This window comes from Herpailurus yagouaroundi, unplaced genomic scaffold, assembly GCF_014898765.1.
Source record: "Herpailurus yagouaroundi ecotype Mexico unplaced genomic scaffold, PumYag 140, whole genome shotgun sequence".
NCBI classification, from domain to species: Eukaryota; Metazoa; Chordata; class Mammalia; order Carnivora; family Felidae; genus Herpailurus; species Herpailurus yagouaroundi.
The window spans coordinates 47,770,858-47,789,633 of record NW_024412395.1 but is presented as its reverse complement, the minus strand read 5'-3'; the positions used below and the strand labels follow the sequence as shown (position 1 = coordinate 47,789,633).

General features: G+C 37.3%; 1 protein-coding gene across 2 annotated transcripts in view; it reads left to right on the top strand.

The window, feature by feature from the left end:
- SCN9A (sodium voltage-gated channel alpha subunit 9) overlaps positions 1 to 18,776 on the top strand; it is a 172,446-nt gene that overhangs the window by 53,904 nt on the left and 99,766 nt on the right. For both annotated transcript variants that reach the window (XM_040475270.1, XM_040475269.1), the window contains exon 2: positions 9,957 to 10,264. In XM_040475270.1, the coding sequence (XP_040331204.1) occupies positions 10,007 to 10,264 (258 nt within the window). In that variant the 5' untranslated portion in view covers positions 9,957 to 10,006. The remainder of the gene's footprint in view (positions 1 to 9,956; positions 10,265 to 18,776) is intronic.

The window sequence follows — 18,776 nt, the reverse complement described above, 5'->3', positions numbered from 1 at the left end:
AGCTTGTTCAGAAATACCTTAAATTCAAAAAAGAAAAAAAAATCTTAACTATAGCTCTTGAGCCACGTAACTTTGTTAATTAAAAAACCGTATTTTCCAACTCTCCATATAAAGTTCAAGGCAACAGAGATAAATTAATGGGAATTTCCTTAAATAAAGGAAATTCAGTAGCAATCTAAACCTCTGAGCAATCAATATTTATCCTAGGATTGCTTGCAGTGTCTAATATCATCTTTTTTAAAGTAACTGGTTCTAGTCTACATGCTTCAACGATTCCAGTCTCAGAAGGGGTGCATATCTTGGATTTCGAAGGTCACATACATAGCTAGTAAATGGCAAACCCAGGATCCAAACTCCAGGCTTTCTAGCTCCAGAACTTGCACTTGCATCACTAATGTAAACCAAAAGTCTGCTTCTATTATACATATGTGTGAAACATGTTTCATGTTTAAAAGGCTAGTAATTCCTATAAACTGAAATATCCTCAAATGATGAAATTAATAGCTCTTAATTACAGGTGCATAATGAGATTTACCTAAGCAAGGAATTCAAATGGAAGGACAAGTTAATACTATTAACAGCACCATTTTTTCATGATAGCTATGTGCAAAACTCTCTACATACCATCCCAATCTTAACCAGTCTTTGAGGCAGTGATTATTAACATTTTTCAAAGTAGGAAACTGAAGCTCAAAGAAGGTAAGTCATCTGGACAGAGTCAATAGCTATAAAAGGTAGAACAAGGTCAAGATGATTACTTATCTGTGAGCTACTAGAACCAGTTTGGATTTTTCTGTATTGAATACAAGTGTTCTTCATGGTATACATTACCTATCCCTGAAGGATTTTATCTATTTTACATTTTTAAAGTTTATTTATTTATTTTGAGAGAGAGACAGAGAGAGAGAGAGAGAGAGAGAGAGAGAGAGAGAGAGAGCACGCACATGAGGGAGGGACAGAGAGGGAGAGAGAGAATCTCAAGCAGGTCCCACACCCAGTGTGGAGCCCAGTGCAGGACTGGATCCCACGAACATGAGATCATAACCTGAGCTACCAAGAGTTGGATGCTGAATCAGCTGAGCCACCCAGGCACCCCCTATTTTACATTTTGGAATTTGAGCTGTATTTCCAATGTCTTGCAGAAACTCAAATTTAAAGACAAACTAGAAACTCAGTAAAGAGAAAAATTGTTTTTTTGAAGTGTATACACTCTTAAATAGTATTCATAAAGTTCTTTAGTTCTTAATATCTTTTAGTATCTTTGTGGTTTTTTTTTGCAATGTTGTCATTCCTGAAAGTTAGAAGATCAGAGATCAGCTTTTTTAAAAAAAATTGAGGTATAATTGACATATTACATTATGTTACTTTCAGTTGTATAACATAATGATTTGATATTTGTATACCTTGTGAAATGATCTTTGCAATAAGTAGTTACCATCTGATATCATACATAGTTATACATGTTTTTCCTTTTCCTTTTGATGAAGACTTAAGATTTACTCTCATCAACTTTCAAATATTCAGTACAGTATTATTGACTATAGTCACCGTAAGAGATCAGCTTTTTAAAACAAATACTTGGAAAAATAGATGTAACTCTTGGTTATTTTACAATAGGAGTAGGTTTTCCTTCTTCTTGCTGACCAGATTGAAGGATGAGTGAGGATAGGGCACCGCAGCCAGGAGTATTGCATGCGTCAAATGAAAATGGAGGGAACAAAGGATACAAGAATGTGGTTTCCGGTCCTCATCGAGATAAAGTGATGTGAGCAACATGAGTGATGTTTAAAATTGAGAATTAGAACTAAAATTTACATGGCGAACAACTTGCTTTACTTTTTCATTGTCTTGAATTTTACAGCTGGAAGTATTCTAAGGGAGAGGGTATTTTTGTTAACCTTGCATCTCTTTCTCTCCTCTTCTGCTCTCTTTTCCTGTTTGGTTTATCATCTTCCTTCCATCCTTCAACATCACTTCTCATTCTCCCTTGTGTCTTCTCAATCCAGATTTTCTTTCTTTAACTCAAAGAAACACATAAAACACATAAAATCCATTCAGAGTTCAAAATAAGTGGTGCTTTTCTTGAATGGATTTTATGTTTACCCTTTCAATTTTAAAATGGAGTTTTAAAACTTTGATATTTTACATTCCTACTCTTCAAATAAAACAAAATCCAAAAAATTTTGGGCATCTTTAATTGAATTTGTTTTCTCCTACTAAGTAGTAAAACCTGGTCACTAAGTTGCGTGTATTCACCAGATGTTTTCAATTTAATGCATTTGTTGCTTTAAAATGGTTCTTAAAGGGGGTTCACATCAATAATTTATAATCTTTAAAAGAAGACAAGCTTAGGACCTCTTCCCAAAAATTTATTTTGGTATTACTTGGGTAAGCCCTGGTGGCTGTATTTTTTTTTTAAGTTATACAGATGATTCTTTTATACACTCTGGTTGAGAACCACAATGGACCATACCTTTGTTTTGACATACACATTTTTTTTTTTTTTGGCAACAATAGGGACAAATAGCACTTAACTGCCTTCTTACTATTACCTAACATAAGTGAAAAGAGCTTTTAAAACATAATGTTTAAGAAAATAATAGGGAATAGATTTGTTAATTCCATACTATGGATTCTTGGTGTTAGTATAATGTAATGCCAGTTTCTAAACCTAATTATGGAAGAATTGGTGTCATATTCAGTGAAATTTGATATTACTGAAAATCATACATTCAGCAAGCCAGCCATGTATGGTACCTGAAAAAGTATTCCCTATTCATCTAACAGAGAAAGTAGAAGACACATTCCTTACCCTGTGGGAGTTTGCAATGTGACACGTTATGCCTTTGAAAGAGAGGTATTAACAAAATAAATTTCCAATTGTCTCCAGTTTACCCTAATATATAGATTATGGGTCTAATGTATAGTTTTGTTTCAAAACTTGTCTTTATTATTGGAGTTCTAAATTTTCACTAGAATTATCTTTTTAACTGAACTTCTTTCATACTTTTCAGCCTGATGACTCGTGATTAAGTGTCTTCTATCAATTCTTTTATTATTTTCTCTCTTCCATTTGCTGCTCCCTCTTTTGAGACTGATGCTGGGACTCCCAAAATTATTGCACATCTTCTGAATTTTATTGTGAGTTTTCCTTTGCTCTTTTACTCTACTGTATTAGGCAATCTAAAGTATAGAATGCTATGAATTTTTTTCATGTATATGTACTTGTGTGACCATCACACAGACCAAGTATAGAACACCTCCATACCTGAGAATTCTCACTTGTGCCCCATCCTGGTAACGTACCTTTGAAAGGTAACTAAAATTCTGACTTCTATTTCTTTTCAGCAAATATTACATCAAAAATTTTATTTTGATGGTCATGCCTTCAAGAATTTTTATTCTTTTTGATTCCCCCCCTTTTTTTTTTTGATGGCCTACTCTTTTCAGTAAGAGATTATCTTCTAAAATCTCTCTGAGAATACTAATTTTAACCCCTTCATATTACTCTATGTTTGACAATTTTTTTCTTTCTTCTAGAGTTAGGAGTTTGGTCTGTTCATCCGAATCCTTCAGTTTTATGTTTTTGGTCATCTTTGATTACCAATTCATCCTTAATTATCTGTTAATAATTTTGAATGAAAGACTATGTTGCTGTTATTCAGGGTTGCTTCTGCGTTATGTGGGTCTGTTTCCCAAACAAATCCTTCCTTGATGGGGAGGAATGCCTGTAGGCTTTGTGTATGTATCTGGTTTGCTACATTTTAGGATATGGGCAAAGAAAAGGCAAGAAGAGTCCACCTTTATAGAAAATCCTAAATAATCTACCAAAATACCAGGGCCAGTAAGAGAATTTAGCAAAGCCACAGGGCACACGGGTAAAAGGGTAATTAATATTACATAAATAGGTTCAGTTTTATCATTTTAGCATCAAACCATTGTTCCACTTTGTTCTTCAAACCAGTGTTTCCAAAGTGTCTTCTGAAGAACATAGGAGAGATTAATGTGTGAAATGCAAAGGGTTCTCTATGGACTTTAGGTTTCCCTGAGGAAGTAGGTGGGGAAGTGAAGATAATTGAATTGAGAACAGTGATGGGGGCTTCAACCCTAACCGAACATTCTTATTTCTTCAAAAAACAAAAAGTTAAAAGTCCAAAGCAAATATGGGAAACTGTTAAAGTTTGTTAAATGTAATGCTTTCTACACTTTTCTGTGTGCTTGAAATATTTCATAATTTATCATTTCTGGCATTATCAAAATAAAACAGCAACAACAGAAGAGTTCTGTGATCTAGCAGATTCAGGGTCTGCTACATATCAATTCTGTCAAACTCTTAAATGTGTAAAGTCCCTAATTGTCCAGGGGCAGAGAAATTTGTTTGTTTCCTACTCCAGCATTTTCCACATTTAGCCACAGAACTTTTTCTTATGACATATCAAATCATATTGCATTTACAGACAGCAGCTTTTGATATGCTGCTTTATAATTTATACCCAATTACTTACCAAAATAATTTGAGGAATTATTCAGTGAAAATGTAACACATTTAAATTAGAAATATGGGAGGAGTCTGGGTGGCTCAGTTGGTTACACATCGAAATTGATTTTGGCCTGCGTCATGATCTCACAGTTTATGAGAGATCAGGCTCTGCACTGGTAGTATAGAGCCCGCTTAGGACCCTCTCTCTCTCTCTCTTTCTCTCTCTGTCTGGCCCTTCCCTTCTCATGTGCACTCATGCTCTCTTTCTTTCTCTCTCTCAAAAATAAGTAAATAAAAACTTAAAAAAAAATTGATAGAGGGGCACCTGGGTGGCTTGGTCAGTTAGTGTCTGACTGTTGATATTGGCTCACGTCATGATCCCAGGGTCATGGGATCAAGCCCTGCATAGGATTCCGTGCTGGGTATGGAGCCTGCTTGGGATTCTCTCTCTCTCCCTCTGCCCCTCTCCCCTGCTCTCTGTCTCTCTCTCTCAAAAAAAAAAAAAGGAAATAGAAATCGAAATTCAAAACACATGAGAAAAAGGTAGTAAATTAACCTGCCCTGCTTCTAGTAAAAATGGAAATGAACACCATAGGTGGTCTTATCTCAATTAATTCAGAGATTTTTTTTTTTTTGGTTTAGTCTGGGGTTAAATTTAGCCTGGAGATAAATCCCACTGCTTCACACTTGAATATAGAGGAGGAAGCGGGGAAATATGACTTGCAACATTGTTGGGTAGAATAATCCTTAGTCAACTTGTTTTCTGACTTATTTAATTGTGGGCCAACTCTGTGACTTCTCTGCTGGACAGAAATGTTTCTCTCTTCTGACATTCTCAGATGAGTGTAGGCTGTGGCTTCTGGTTTAATCTTCTCACCAGGGGAAACTTGTCTTTCTTCTTCGGATTTGCAAAAACTCTTCAGTGTCTTCTCTGGTTTTCAGTGATATCATGAAACTTTTTCCTCTTGTCCATCTTTGTTTTCATTGCAATGGGAATTTGGAAACTAGGGGATGATAAAACATGGGATAACCATTGTCATGAACTGGAAGCTGACAGTGCTTTGACTGGGAAAATGTATGAGGAAAAAAACAGATGATAGATACATAGATAGTACATGCATACATGCATAGAAAATAGGTAATAGGAAGAGAGTACAGAATAAATACTTTTACATCTATTTCAACTGTAAGAAATCGTAGATATGAGGATACTACCTTCACTTTTGTTTTCAGTAGTTGTGTAAGTATCATCTAACATGAGGCTAATGTGCAATATTGAAAAGAAGATGCAGTCATACTAATATTAGTAAGTGGAAATATGGTAATATTATTTCTCAAAAATTTAAATTAAAACATAAAAAGAATAAATATTGATTGATTTTATTAAATGTATTAAGTTCAAGTCAAATAAATTTAAGTGCATCTTTTCAAAGTACTTTTTTTGGATAATAAATGCATGATATCTTCATTATAAAAATTTGAAAAATAGGGGCGCCTAAGTGTCCAACTTCGGCTCAGGTCATGATCTCATGGTTCATGGGTTCAAGCCCCATGGCGGACTCTGTGCTGGCAGCTCAGAGCCTGCTTCTGATTCTGCGTCTCCCTCTCTCTCTGCCCTTCCCCTACTCATGCTGTGTCTCTCTCTCTCTCTCTCTCAAAAAAAATAAACATTAAAACCAGATTTAAAACTTTGAAAAATAAAGAAGAGTGCCTGGGTGGCTCTGTTGGTTAGGCATCCGACTTCAGCTCCAGTCATCATTTTATGGTTTGTGAATTCTAGCCCTGCATTGGCCTCTCTGTTGTTAGCACAGAGCCCACTTCAGATCCCCTGTCCTCCTCTCTCTCTCCCCTCCCCTGCTCACACTCTATCTCTCTCAGAAATGAATAAACATTTTAAAAATTTTTTGGAAAATGAAGATATAAAAAAAGTAATAAAAGTAACCCATGTTCCCTCAGCTGTGAATAACCCTCATTTAATATATTGTGCCTTTAATTTCAGACTTTATGTACATTTAAAAAATTGAGATGAATATACATGTATGTGTATGTGTAACACATACATTAATTGTCCATTATAAGATTTTATAATTTATTAAATAGTCTTTAAAAGCAGTCTTTTTTTTTTTAATGTAGGCATTATGCCCAGTGCAAGGCCCAATATGGGGCTTGAACTCATGACCCTGAGATTAAGAGTCAGTTGCTTAACTGACTGACCCATCCCGGAGCCCCTAAAAATTCTAATTCTTTAAATACCACTCAATTTTTCATTATATTTTCATTTTTTATTTACTGAAACCCTGACTGTTAGGCTTTTAGATTTATAATTTTTCAATATTATGCAAACATTGCAGTAAACATCTTCACAGATGGGACATCTGAGACTATTGCTTTTGGATAAATCTTAGAAGGGAGGTTATTTGGCAATAAAAATGAGTTAACATATTTAAGGCCTTTGATGGATATTGCAAAATTCTCCTCTAAAAGTTTGTACACATTATTTATTCCCATCATCCAGATGGGAGGCAGTGACTTCCTCTATACCCTCCAAACTAGAGGATGATGATGGAATCTGATCTGGTTGTAAACAGATGCTTAGTGTCTTTCTTCACTTTATCCTGTCCAGGAAAATACCTCCCATGCATGGTACCAGTGACATGAATCACCCACCAGCCCTGCTGTCTGTATATAGATAAGTGAATCAGAATATGTATGTTGAGGGTGTGCATGAATAGAGCGTGAGGGGAAGAGGAAGAAGGGAAAAAGAAATAGGGAGAGTAGAACTGGGGATTGGACATCTGAGTTCATGACATCTACTTACTTACTGTCAAATAATTCCTGAAAGAGGTGACATTTCCAGTTGAATGTATGGAGTACAAAAATGTCAGTTCTCCAGACATCTTTTCTCCAAGAAACAGGTATATGTACGTTAAAGGTAATCTTCCCCTCACCTGTATGATTTACAAAAGTGTTGAAGAATCTCCTAAACCCAAGTGGAAACTGCACTCACTGCCTTATTTCTCAGATTGATGGTGCCAGTTTCTAACAGGCTACCAAAGTCTCTTTTAAAATACATAGACTTCACCACACTCAGGTATCACCTCACGCCAGTCAGAGTGGCCAAAATGAACAAATCAGGAGACTATAGATGCTGGAGAGGATGTGGAGAAACGGGAACCCTCTTGCACTGTTGATGGGAATGCAAATTGGTGCAGCTGCTCTGGAAAGCAGTGTGGAGGTTCCTCAGAAAATTAAAAATAGACCTACCCTATGACCCAGCAATAGCACTGCTAGGAATTTATCCAAGGGACACAGGAGAACTGATGCATAGGGGCACTTGTACCCCAATGTTCATAGCAGCACTCTCAACAATAGCCAAATTATGGAAAGAGCCTAAATGTCCATCAACTGATGAATGGATAAAGAAATTGTGGTTTATATACACAATGGAATACTACGTGGCAATGAGAAAAAATGAAATATGGCCTTTTGTAGCAACGTGGATGGAACTGGAGAGTGTGATGCTAAGTGAAATAAGCCATACAGAGAAAGACAGATACCATATGATTTCACTCTTATGTGGATCCTGAGAAACTTAACAGGAACCCATGGGGGAGGGGAAGGAAAAAAAAAAAAAAGAGGTTAGAGTGGGACGGAGCGAAAGCATAAGAGACTGTTGAGAACTGAGAGCAAACTGAGGGTTGATGGGGGGTGGGAGGGAGGAGAGGGTGGGTGATGGGTATTGAGGAGGGCACCTTTTGGGATGAGCACTGGGTGTTGTATGGAAACCAATTTGACAATAAATTTCATATATTAAAAATAAAATAAAATAAAATACATAGACTTCTGGTAAGGATTTTCTTATACTGTGCCCAAATAACTTAGGGGAAAAGTCATCGACTGTGTTCTACACATAATTGAAGTTCATTTTGTTTGATATGGAAATAGAGTCCTGGAAAAGAACAATTTTAGCTTCTCCCACTTCTTTTCTGAAGCTATATTATCTGTGTTCTCACTACTGTGATTTGCTAGATTTTTATATTTTGCATTGGAAAACAAAAGAACAGATCATGGCTTCTCTTAGGTCACCCTCCCTCTGGCTTTGGTGATATTCCTTACTATATACAGCTTCTCAAGCTGTTCACAATGGGCCGATGTATTAGAAGTTGGTGTGTCCCAATTCTCAGGCAAACCTAATGCCAGAAGAAGAAGAAGAAGAAGAAGAAGAAGAAGAAGAAGAAGAAAGAAAAAAAAGAAGAGACTCATTTTTTTTTAATGGAGAAGTTACAAAATTACCCTGACTCACTGGAATAATGAGTTTGTTATTTTCAAAATAAGAACTGTTATTTTTATGCTTTTTTATTTAGAACATTTCAAAGTAATAATATATAGAAACTTGACTTTTTTATTTTGTATTTTTCTTTTCTGTAGGTGTTGTAACGTTTTGTATACACATATAAATTATTTAGGGAAGTCATAGTTTGAATGCATCTCATAGGGTGTTTTTTGTTTTGTTTTGTTTTGTTTACTTTTTAAATTGATTCTGTCACAAATATGTTCTGAATCTCTTTTCTTTCTTCTTCCTAAAACATTTCTCCAAATTGTTTTTAATTCAAAATGAAAAAAAATATTTTTTTCTGATTTGTAAATGGGTATGAATTGTGAGAAAATATAAATATGCAAAATAGAATAGAACAATGTTTCCACCACATCATTTCACAGAAATGAGTTTCCCTATGACAGAGAAGCAGAGGTTGTGAATATGTTATGAGATTAAGACAGAAGAGAATCAGGTGATCAGAGAGGCAAGAGGAGAATCTGGAGAGTCGTACTCTCAGAAGCACTGTTGTGGGACACCTGGATGGCTCAGCTGGTTGAGCGTCTGCCTCTTGATTTCGGCTCAGGTTATCTCATGGTTCATGAGTTCAAGCCCCATGTCTGGCTCCATGCTGACGGTGTGGAGTCTGCTTGGTATTCTCTCTCTCCCTCCCTCTCTGCCCTCCCCTGCTCTCTTTCTGTCGCTCAAAATAAGTAAAATAAACTGTAAAAAAATAAAGAAGCACTGTCATAAAGAATTTTAAATAAGGAAGGTTGATTCAATAGCACTAAAACTAAATACAGATGAAAAGTAAATAGTTTTTTCTTCCATTAAATTGTCACTTTTTTATTTTAGAATCTGGGAAGTATTAAAATCAAATTTATTTTTACATGTTAGAATTTATTTTTTAAAGTTATAATCTATAAACTTTATTTTTTAATATGAAATTTATTGTCTAAGATCAAATTTTTAAATAAAGATGGTTAGATAGCATGGAAAATAAGTCTTGCACATAGTAATCACTTAGTAAATGTTAATTCAACATAATAATTCTGTGAACACATTACTTCTTGTAGTTGAAACCAAAACTCCGTTTTTTATTTTTTGTAATGTGCCATATCTTGCTAGCAAACACCTATCTCTTTCTTTGTTTCCACTTAGGCCTCTTATGTAAGGAGCTGAAGGGGAAATAAAATAAACAGGATGAAAAGATGGCAACGCTGCCTCCCCCAGGACCTCAGAGTTTTGTCTACTTCACAAGACAGTCTCTTGCCCTCATTGAACAACGTATTGCTGAAGGAAAAACAAAGGAACCCAAAGAAGAAAAGAAAGATGATGACGAAGAAGGCCCAAGGCCAAGCAGTGACCTGGAAGCTGGCAAACAGCTGCCCTTCATCTACGGGGACATCCCACCAGGCATGGTGTCAGAGCCCCTGGAGGACCTCGACCCCTACTATGCAGACAAAAAAGTGAGTTTATTGGGACCTCAGTAGTGCAGTCTCTGCACTACTCTGTTGGCTTCTTTTGTACAGAGAGATACTTCAAAGTTTTTTTAATGTTTATTTATTTTTGAGAGAGAGAGACAGAGACAGAGCCTGAGCCAGGGAGGGGCAGAGAGAGAGGGAGATGCAGAATCAGAAGCAGGCTCCCTGCTCTGAGCTGTCAGCACAGAACCTGATGTGGGGCTCAAACTCATGAACTGCGAGATCATGACTTGAGCCAAAGTCAGACACTTGACTGACTGAGCCACCCAGACATCCCTGTACAGAGAGATATTCTAAATTGAGAGTAAGTGGAATTTAGTGAAAAACCAGATAATGACAAAAATTTTCAGTTACATATGTATGTGGGATATTCAGAATTTGTACTTTTAATTTTTCATCCAAACTGGTTCTGTCACTGACACATTATTTTGATATCCTTAATCTTTTAAAATATTCAGTACCATGTTCTGCCTTTTGGGACATGACATAGATGCATACCTGTAGGAACGGAATTATTGTCAGTTGAGAACTAAGACGTCGGGGTATGTCCAGAATGCGTTCGCATGCAGGTGCCAGCTGAATTTATGAGGATATGTAAGATCATTCAACTAATAATGGGAGTTTAGACTTCTGCTTCATTTAGGGTGTTGAAAAACGGGTCTGAGATAGAGAAGTGGGACATAAATCAGAAAATGTTTCTATTGTTCAAAAAAAGAAGGGGAGGGGGGCGCCTGGGTGGCTCAGTCAGTTAAGAGTCCGACTTCAGCTCAGGTCATGATCTCATGGTTTGTGGGTTCGAGTCCCGCGTCAGGCTCTGTGCTGACAGCTCAGAGTCTGCAGCCTCCTTCGGATTCTGTGTCTCCCTCTCTCTCTGCCCCTCCCCCACTCACACTCTGTCTCTCCTTCGAAAATAAATAAACAAAAAAATTAATAAAATTTAAAAAAAAAAGAAGAGGAGGGAGTATCTCACAAAATTACTCAGAAAGTTGAAGATAAAGAAAGGCGATTGGAATGAACAAAGAGGATGAGCTGGTAAGCTTTTTGCAAGCAGTTTGTGTTCAGGGGTAGGAAGGAAAGCAAGAAGGTGGTGGAAAGCAAATAAAAAGAGGAAGTAGAGAACAGTACATTCATGATGAAAAATCTGAAAAATTTTCTGCCAGAAAGGCAGAATTTATTGAGGCTCCAAATAAATTGAAAACTTTTTAAATATAGGATAGAAATAGCACCTTGAAAGTAAAAAAAATAATAATAATCCTCAGAGAAAAATACAGAAGGTTGGAATCATGTAGCTAGTTGCAGATGTTAATAGACAAGGTACAAGCTAAGGCCAGATTGTATTTGCATTTGAAAAGTGGAGAGAAGGGGCGCCTGGGTGGCTCAGTACATTAAGTGTCCAACTCTCGATTTCACCTCTGGTCCTGATCTCACAGTTCATGAGTTCAAGCCCCGCATCAGGCTCTGTGCTGACAACACGGAGTCTACTTGGGATTCTCTCTCTCCCTCTCTCCCTGCCCCTCCCTTGCTTGCATGTGGGTTCCCCTCTCTCACTCTCTCTCTCTCTAAATAACCAAATGAACTTAAAAAAAAAAGATGGAGAGAAGTCTTACTGAGACTTGAGGGGCAAATAGAGGTTGGATTTACGAGTCCTGATACATTGAAGTAAATGCAGGCACATCAGAGGAAATGCGTGTTACATGATGTCAATATTTTCCACACCACAGGAATGGAAATTGTCCTCTGAAAGTCAAATGTTGAGAGTAACAGAACTGAGAAGGTGTTTTCACTTTAGGGAAATGGGAGAGAGTTTGAACCACCTGCTGTAAAGGTTATTCTGTTGAGAAAGTGAGAAGTACAGCTTTCCTGACACAGTAGTGGACACAACCAGGTTGAAGTTAAAGTTGACTAAGAGGAAACTCTAAAGGATTATATCGGCAGTTCTGTAACTCTCCAACATTGCTTTGCCGTATAGCACCTGTAGACTTTGAAAGGTCAAGAAAGACAAAATAAAGCCCATTTTAAAAAATAGTTTAAGATATAAATGAAAGGGAATATTTCCTGATAAGACATCTAGCAAATAAAGTAAAATAGAGAACATATTTGAAATAACCTGAGAAATATAAAATATGATGAGGTTACATTTTGATAGTAGAAACCCATCTGCCTCAGTGGTAGTTACTATGAACAGCAGTACCTAACACTTGCTTCACATCACAACAGGCTGGCAGCACAGCATTAAAAACCAGAATACCTGAGAAGCCCTTGAAATACTATATAGCATTCTAATTAATCAATCAGTATTCTGACACAGCAAGGAAGAATGCTAATATGGATTAAGGATTGCTGTGTCAGGCACTAGACTTTTTATATAAATTAGCATACATATTTATCATAACCTGGTGAGATAGGAAGAAATACCCTGTTTTTATTTATTTTTTTAAGTTTATTTATTTACTTGGAGAAAGAGAGGGAGGGAGAGAGAGTGTGAGCTGGGGAGGGGCAGAGAGAGAGGGAGAGGGAGAATCTCAAGTAGGCTCTGTGCTGATGTGGGGATTGATCTCATGAACTGTGAGATCATGACTTGGGCAGAAATCAGGTCGGAGGCTTAACTAACTGAGCCACCCAGGTGCACTTACCCCACCCCTCTTTTTTTTTTTCTTTTTTTTTTTTTGGTAATATCCTATTTTTATTTTATTTTATTTTATTATTTTTAAATTTATTTATTTATTTATTTATTTATTTATTTATTTAATTATATAATTTTCATCAAAATTAGTTAGCATATGGTACAACAATGATTTCAGGAGTAGATTCCTTAAGCCCCTTCCCCATTTAGCCATTCCCCCTCCCACAACCCCTCCAGCAAACCTCTGTTTGTTCTCCATTTTTAAGAGTCTCTTATGTTTTGTCTCCCTCCCCGTTTTCTTATTTTTGCTTCCCTTTCCTTATGTTCATCTGTTTTGTCTCTTAAAGTCCTCATATGAGTGAAGTCATATATTTGTCTTTCTCTGACTAATTTCACTTAGCATAATAGCCTCTAGTTCCATCTATGTAGTTGCAAATGGCAAGATTTCATTCTTTTTGATTGCTGAGTAATACTCCACTGTGTGTGTGTGTGTGTGTGTGTGTGTGTGTGTGTGTGTGTGTATACCACATCATATGTATATATATATATATATACGTGTATATATATATATATATATATATATATACCACATCTTCTTTATCTATTCATCCATCGATGGACATTTGGGCTCTTTCCGTACTTTGGCTATTGTTGATAGTGCTGCTATAAACATTGGGGTGCATGTGTCCCTTCAAAACAGCATACCTGTATCCCTTGGATAAATGCCTAGTAGTGCAATGCTGGGTCACAGGATAGTTCTATATTTAATTTTTTGAGGAACCTCTATGCTGTTTTCCAGAGTGGCTGCACCAGTTTGCATTCCCACCAGCGGTGCAATAGAGATCCTCTTTCTCTGCATCCTCGCCAGCATCTATTGTTGCCTGGGTTGTTAAAGTTAGCCATTCTGACAGAGGTGTGAGGTGTGTAATACCCTATTTTTAGATGAGTCAAAGGGCTTGGGGATTTTAAGCAATGTGCAAAATGTTACCCCCCAGTAATTTGTAGATTTTTAAAATTCAATTTGGTTTGTCCCCCTACTGAGATATTCTATTATACCACATCTCTTAATATAGTCTAGTTTCTGTTGTATAGCAACCACTATGGTAACAACTTCACAAAAGCAAATTAAATAATGATGAGTAAATAAGACAGGCAAAATAAAAAGTACTTTCTCATTTTACTTATTACTTCATCCTGAAAAATTCCTGGCTCAGAATGGATACCTACTACATTTCCCATTTCCAAAGTGGGTCTGGACGTTACTTAACCAGCCACCTCTTAAGGAGGAAAGGAATCTTTCTGGACTAATCCCCAAGGCATAGACATACACTAATACTGCCTTAAAGTAATTTGGGAGGTATGGGAAAATGTTTGCATTTGAATGGAGGATTATAGGCCTATTAACTAATGGAATGATGTTGGCTGTGATAGACTAATATATATTTTTTTTATTTATATATGAAATTTATTGTCAAATTGGTTTCCATACAACACCCAGTGCTCATCCCAAAAGGTGCCCTCCTCAATACCCATCACCCACCCTCTCCTCCCTCCCACCCCCCATCAACCCTTAGTTTGTTCTCAGTTCTCAACAGTCTCTTATGCTTTGGCCCTCTCCCACTCTAACCTCTTTTTTTTTTTTTTCTTCCCCTCCCCCATGGGTTCCTGTTAAGTTTCTCAGGATCCACATAAGAGTGAAACCATATGGTATCTGTCTTTCTCTGTATGGCTTATTTCACTTAGCATCACACTCTCCAGTTCCATCCACGTTGTTACAAAAGGCCATATTTCATTTTTTCTCATTGCCACGTAGTATTCCATTGTGTATATAAACCACAATTTCTTTATCCATTCATCAGTTGATGGACATTTAGGCTTTTTCCATAATTTGGCTATTGTTGAGAGTGCTGCTATAAACTTTGGGGTACAAGTGCCCCTATGCATCAGTACTCCTGCATCCCTTGGGTAAATTCCTAGCAGTGCTATTGCTGGGTCATAGGGTAGGTCTATTTTTAATTTTCTGAGGAACCTCCACACTGCTTTCCAGAGCAGCTGCACCAATTTGCATTCCCACCAACAGTGCAAGAGGGTTCCTGTTTCTCCACATCCTCTCCAGCATCTATAGTCTCCTGATTTGTTCATTTGGCCACTCTGACTGGCGTGAGGTGATACCTGAGTGTGGTTTTCATTTGTATTTCCCTGATAAGGAGTGACGCTGAACATCTTTTCATGTGCCTGTTGGCCATCCAGATGTCTTCTTTAGAGAAGTGTCTATTCATGTTTTCTGCCCATTTCTTCACTGGGTTATTTGCTTTTCGGGTGTGGAGTTTGGTGAGCTCTTTATAGATTTTGGATACTAGCCCTTTGTCCGATATGTCATTTGCAAATATCTTTTCCCATTCCGTTGGTTGCCTTTGAGTTTTGTTGGTTGTTTCCTTTGCTGTGCAGAAGCTTTTTATCTTCATAAGGTCCCAGTAATTCACTTTTGCTTTTAATACCCTTGCCTTTGGGGATGTGTCAAGTAAGAGATTGCTACGGCTGAGGTCAGAGAGGTCTTTTCCTGCTTTCTCCTCTAAGGTTTCGATGGTTTCCTGTCTCACATTCAGGTCCTTTATCCATTTTGAGTTTATTTTTGTGAATGGTGTGAGAAAGTGGTCTAGTTTCAACCTTCTGCATGTTGCTGTCCAGTTCTCCCAGCACCATTTGTTAAAGAGACTGTCTTTTTTCCATTGGATGTTCTTTCCTGCTTTGTCAAAGATGAGTTGGCCATACGTTTGTGGGTCTAGTTCTGGGGTTTGTATTCTATTCCATTGGTCTATGTGTCTGTTTTTGTGCCAATACCATGCTGTCTTGATGATGACAGCTTTGTAGTAGAGGCTAAAGTCTGGGATTGTGATGCCTCCTGCTTTGGTCTTCTTCCTCAAAATTACTTTGGCTATTCGGGGCCTTTTGTGGTTCCATATGAATTTTAGGATTGCTTGTTCTAGTTTCGAGAAGAATGCTGGTGCAATTTTGATTGGGATTGCATTGAATGTGTAGATAGCTTTGGGTAGTATTGACATTTTGACAATATTTATTCTTCCAATCCATGAGCAGGGAATGTCTTTCCATTTCTTTAAATCTTCTGCAATTACCTTCATAAGCTTTCTGTAGTTTTCAGCATACAGATCCTTTACATCTTTGGTTAGATTTATTCCTAGGTATTTTATGCTTCTTGGTGCAATTGTGAATGGGATCAGTTTCTTTATTTGTCTTTCTGTTGCTTCATTGTTAGTGTATAAGAATGCAACTGATTTCTGTACATTGATTTTGTATCCTGCAACTTTGCTGAATTCATGTATCAGTTCTAGCAGACTTTTGGTGGAGTCTATCGGATTTTCCATGTATAATATCATGTCATCTGCAAAAAGTGAAAGCTTGAGTTCATCTTTGCCAATTTTGATGCCTTTGATTTCCTTTTGTTGTCTGATTGCTGATGCTAGAATTTTCAACACTATGTTAAACAACAGCGGTGAGAGTGGGCATCTCTGTCGTGTTCCTGATCTCAGGGAAAAAGCTCTCAGTTTTTCCCCGTTGAGGATGATGTTAGCTGTGGGCTTTTCATAAATGGCTTTTATGATCTTTAAGTATGTTCCTTCTATCCCGACTTTCTCAAGGGTTTTTATTAAGAAAGGGTGCTGGATTTTGTCAAAGGCCTTTTCTGCATCGATTGACAGGATCATATGGTTTTTCTCTTTTTTTTTTGTTAATGTGATGTATCACGTTGATTGATTTGCGAATGTTGAACCAGCCCTGCATCCCAGGAATGAATCCCACTTGATCATGGTGAATAATTCTTTTTATATGCCGTTGAATTCGATTTGCTAGTATCTTATTGAGAATTTTTGCATCCATATTCATCAGGGATATTGGCCTGTAGTTCTCTTTTTTTACTGGGTCTCTGTCTGGTTTAGGAATCAAAGTAATACTGGCTTCATAGAATGAGTCTGGAAGTTTTCCTTCCCTTTCTATTTCTTGGAATAGCTTGAGAAGGATAGGTATTATCTCTGCTTTAAACGTCTGGTAGAACTCCCCTGGGAAGCCATCTGGTCCTGGACTCTTATTTGTTGGGAGATTTTTGATAACCGATTCAATTTCTTCGCTGGTTATGGGTCTGTTCAAGCTTTCTATTTCCTCCTGATTGAGTTTTGGAAGAGTGGGGGTGTTCAGGAATTTGTCCATTTCTTCCAGGTTGTCCAATTTGTTGGCATATAACTTTTCATAGTATTCCCTGATAATTGTTTGTATCTCTGAGGGATTGGTTGTAATAATTCCATTTTCATTCATGATTTTATCTATTTGGGTCATCTCCCTTTTCTTTTTGAGAAGCCTGGCTAGAGGTTTGTCAATTTTGTTTATTTTTTTCAAAAAACCAACTCTTGGTTTCGTTTATCTGCTCTACAGTTTTTTTAGATTCTATATTATTTATTTCTGCTCTGATCTTTATTATTTCTCTTCTTCTGCTGGGTTTAGGCTGCTTTTGCTGTTCTGCTTCTATTTCCTTTAGGTGTGCTGTTAGATTTTGTATTTGGGATTTTTCTTGTTTCTTGAGATAGGCCTGGATTGCAATGTATTTTCCTCTCAGGACTGCCTTCGCTGCGTCCCAAAGTGTTTGGATTGTTGTATTTTCATTTTCGTTTGTTTCCATATATTTTTAAATTTCTTCTCTAATTGCCTGGTTGACCCACTCATTCGTTAGTAGGGTGTTCTTTAACCTCCATGCTTTTGGAGGTTTTCCAGACTTTTTTTGTGATAGACTAATTTAATAGAAAACATTTAGGATGGGACTCCATCTCTTTGCCTTGGCCCCAATTCCTTTCAAATAATATAACACCAGCCACATCAAAAGTCTAACCCACATTTGCATCAGTATAGTTGAGTTGAACTAGGTCAGACAAAGCAATCTATTTTTATGGTTCTCTATTCTTGACGTGGTTACAAAGATCTAAAGGGATAACCAAGTCTTCTTATTTTCTTTTGGTTTGGAGCTTTAGATTATCAATTTTTTGTGTGTCTAGCTTTTCAAACATTTCTTGATAAAAGTAGTTTTGACTTTTGCTTGCAAACTTAGACTTGCTTACAACTTTGTGGATTGATTCCTCCATGTTTCAAGTTATTCACACTAAGAGACAAAAATTTTATTTCTGCTACATTATAATTATTACTAGTATTAAAAATATTAATGACCCCTGGGGGGTCAAATCTTAATGACCGCCTGGGTGGCCCGGTCGGTTAAATGTCCGACTTCAGCTCAGGTCATGATCTCACGGTTCATGAGTTTGAGCCCTGCATCAGGATCTCTGCTGTCAGCACAGAGAGCTCACTTCAGATCCTGTGTCCCCCTCTCTCTCTGCCCCTCCCTGCTCACATACTTTCTCTCTCTTAAAAATAAACATTTAGGAGCGCCTGGGTGGCGCAGTCGGTTAAGCGTCTGACTTCAGCCAGGTCACGATCTCGCGGTCCGTGAGTTCGAGCCCCGCGTCGGGCTCTGGGCTGATGGCTCGGAGCCTGGAGCCTGTTTCCGATTCTGTGTCTCCCTCTCTCTCTGCCCCTCCCCCGTTCATGCTCTGTCTCTCTCTGTCCCAAAAATAAATAAACGTTGAAAAAAAATAAATAAATAAACATTTAAAAAATATATCTTCACTCTTAAAAACTGAGAATAAACTGAGGGTTGATGGGGGGTGGGAAGGAGGGGAAAGTGGGTGATGGCATTGAGGAGGCACCTGTTGGGGTGAGCACTGGTGTTGTATGGAAACCAATTTGACAATAAATTTCGTATTAAAAGAAGGAAAGAAAGAAAGAAAGAAAGAAAGAAAGAAAGAAAGAAAGAAAGAA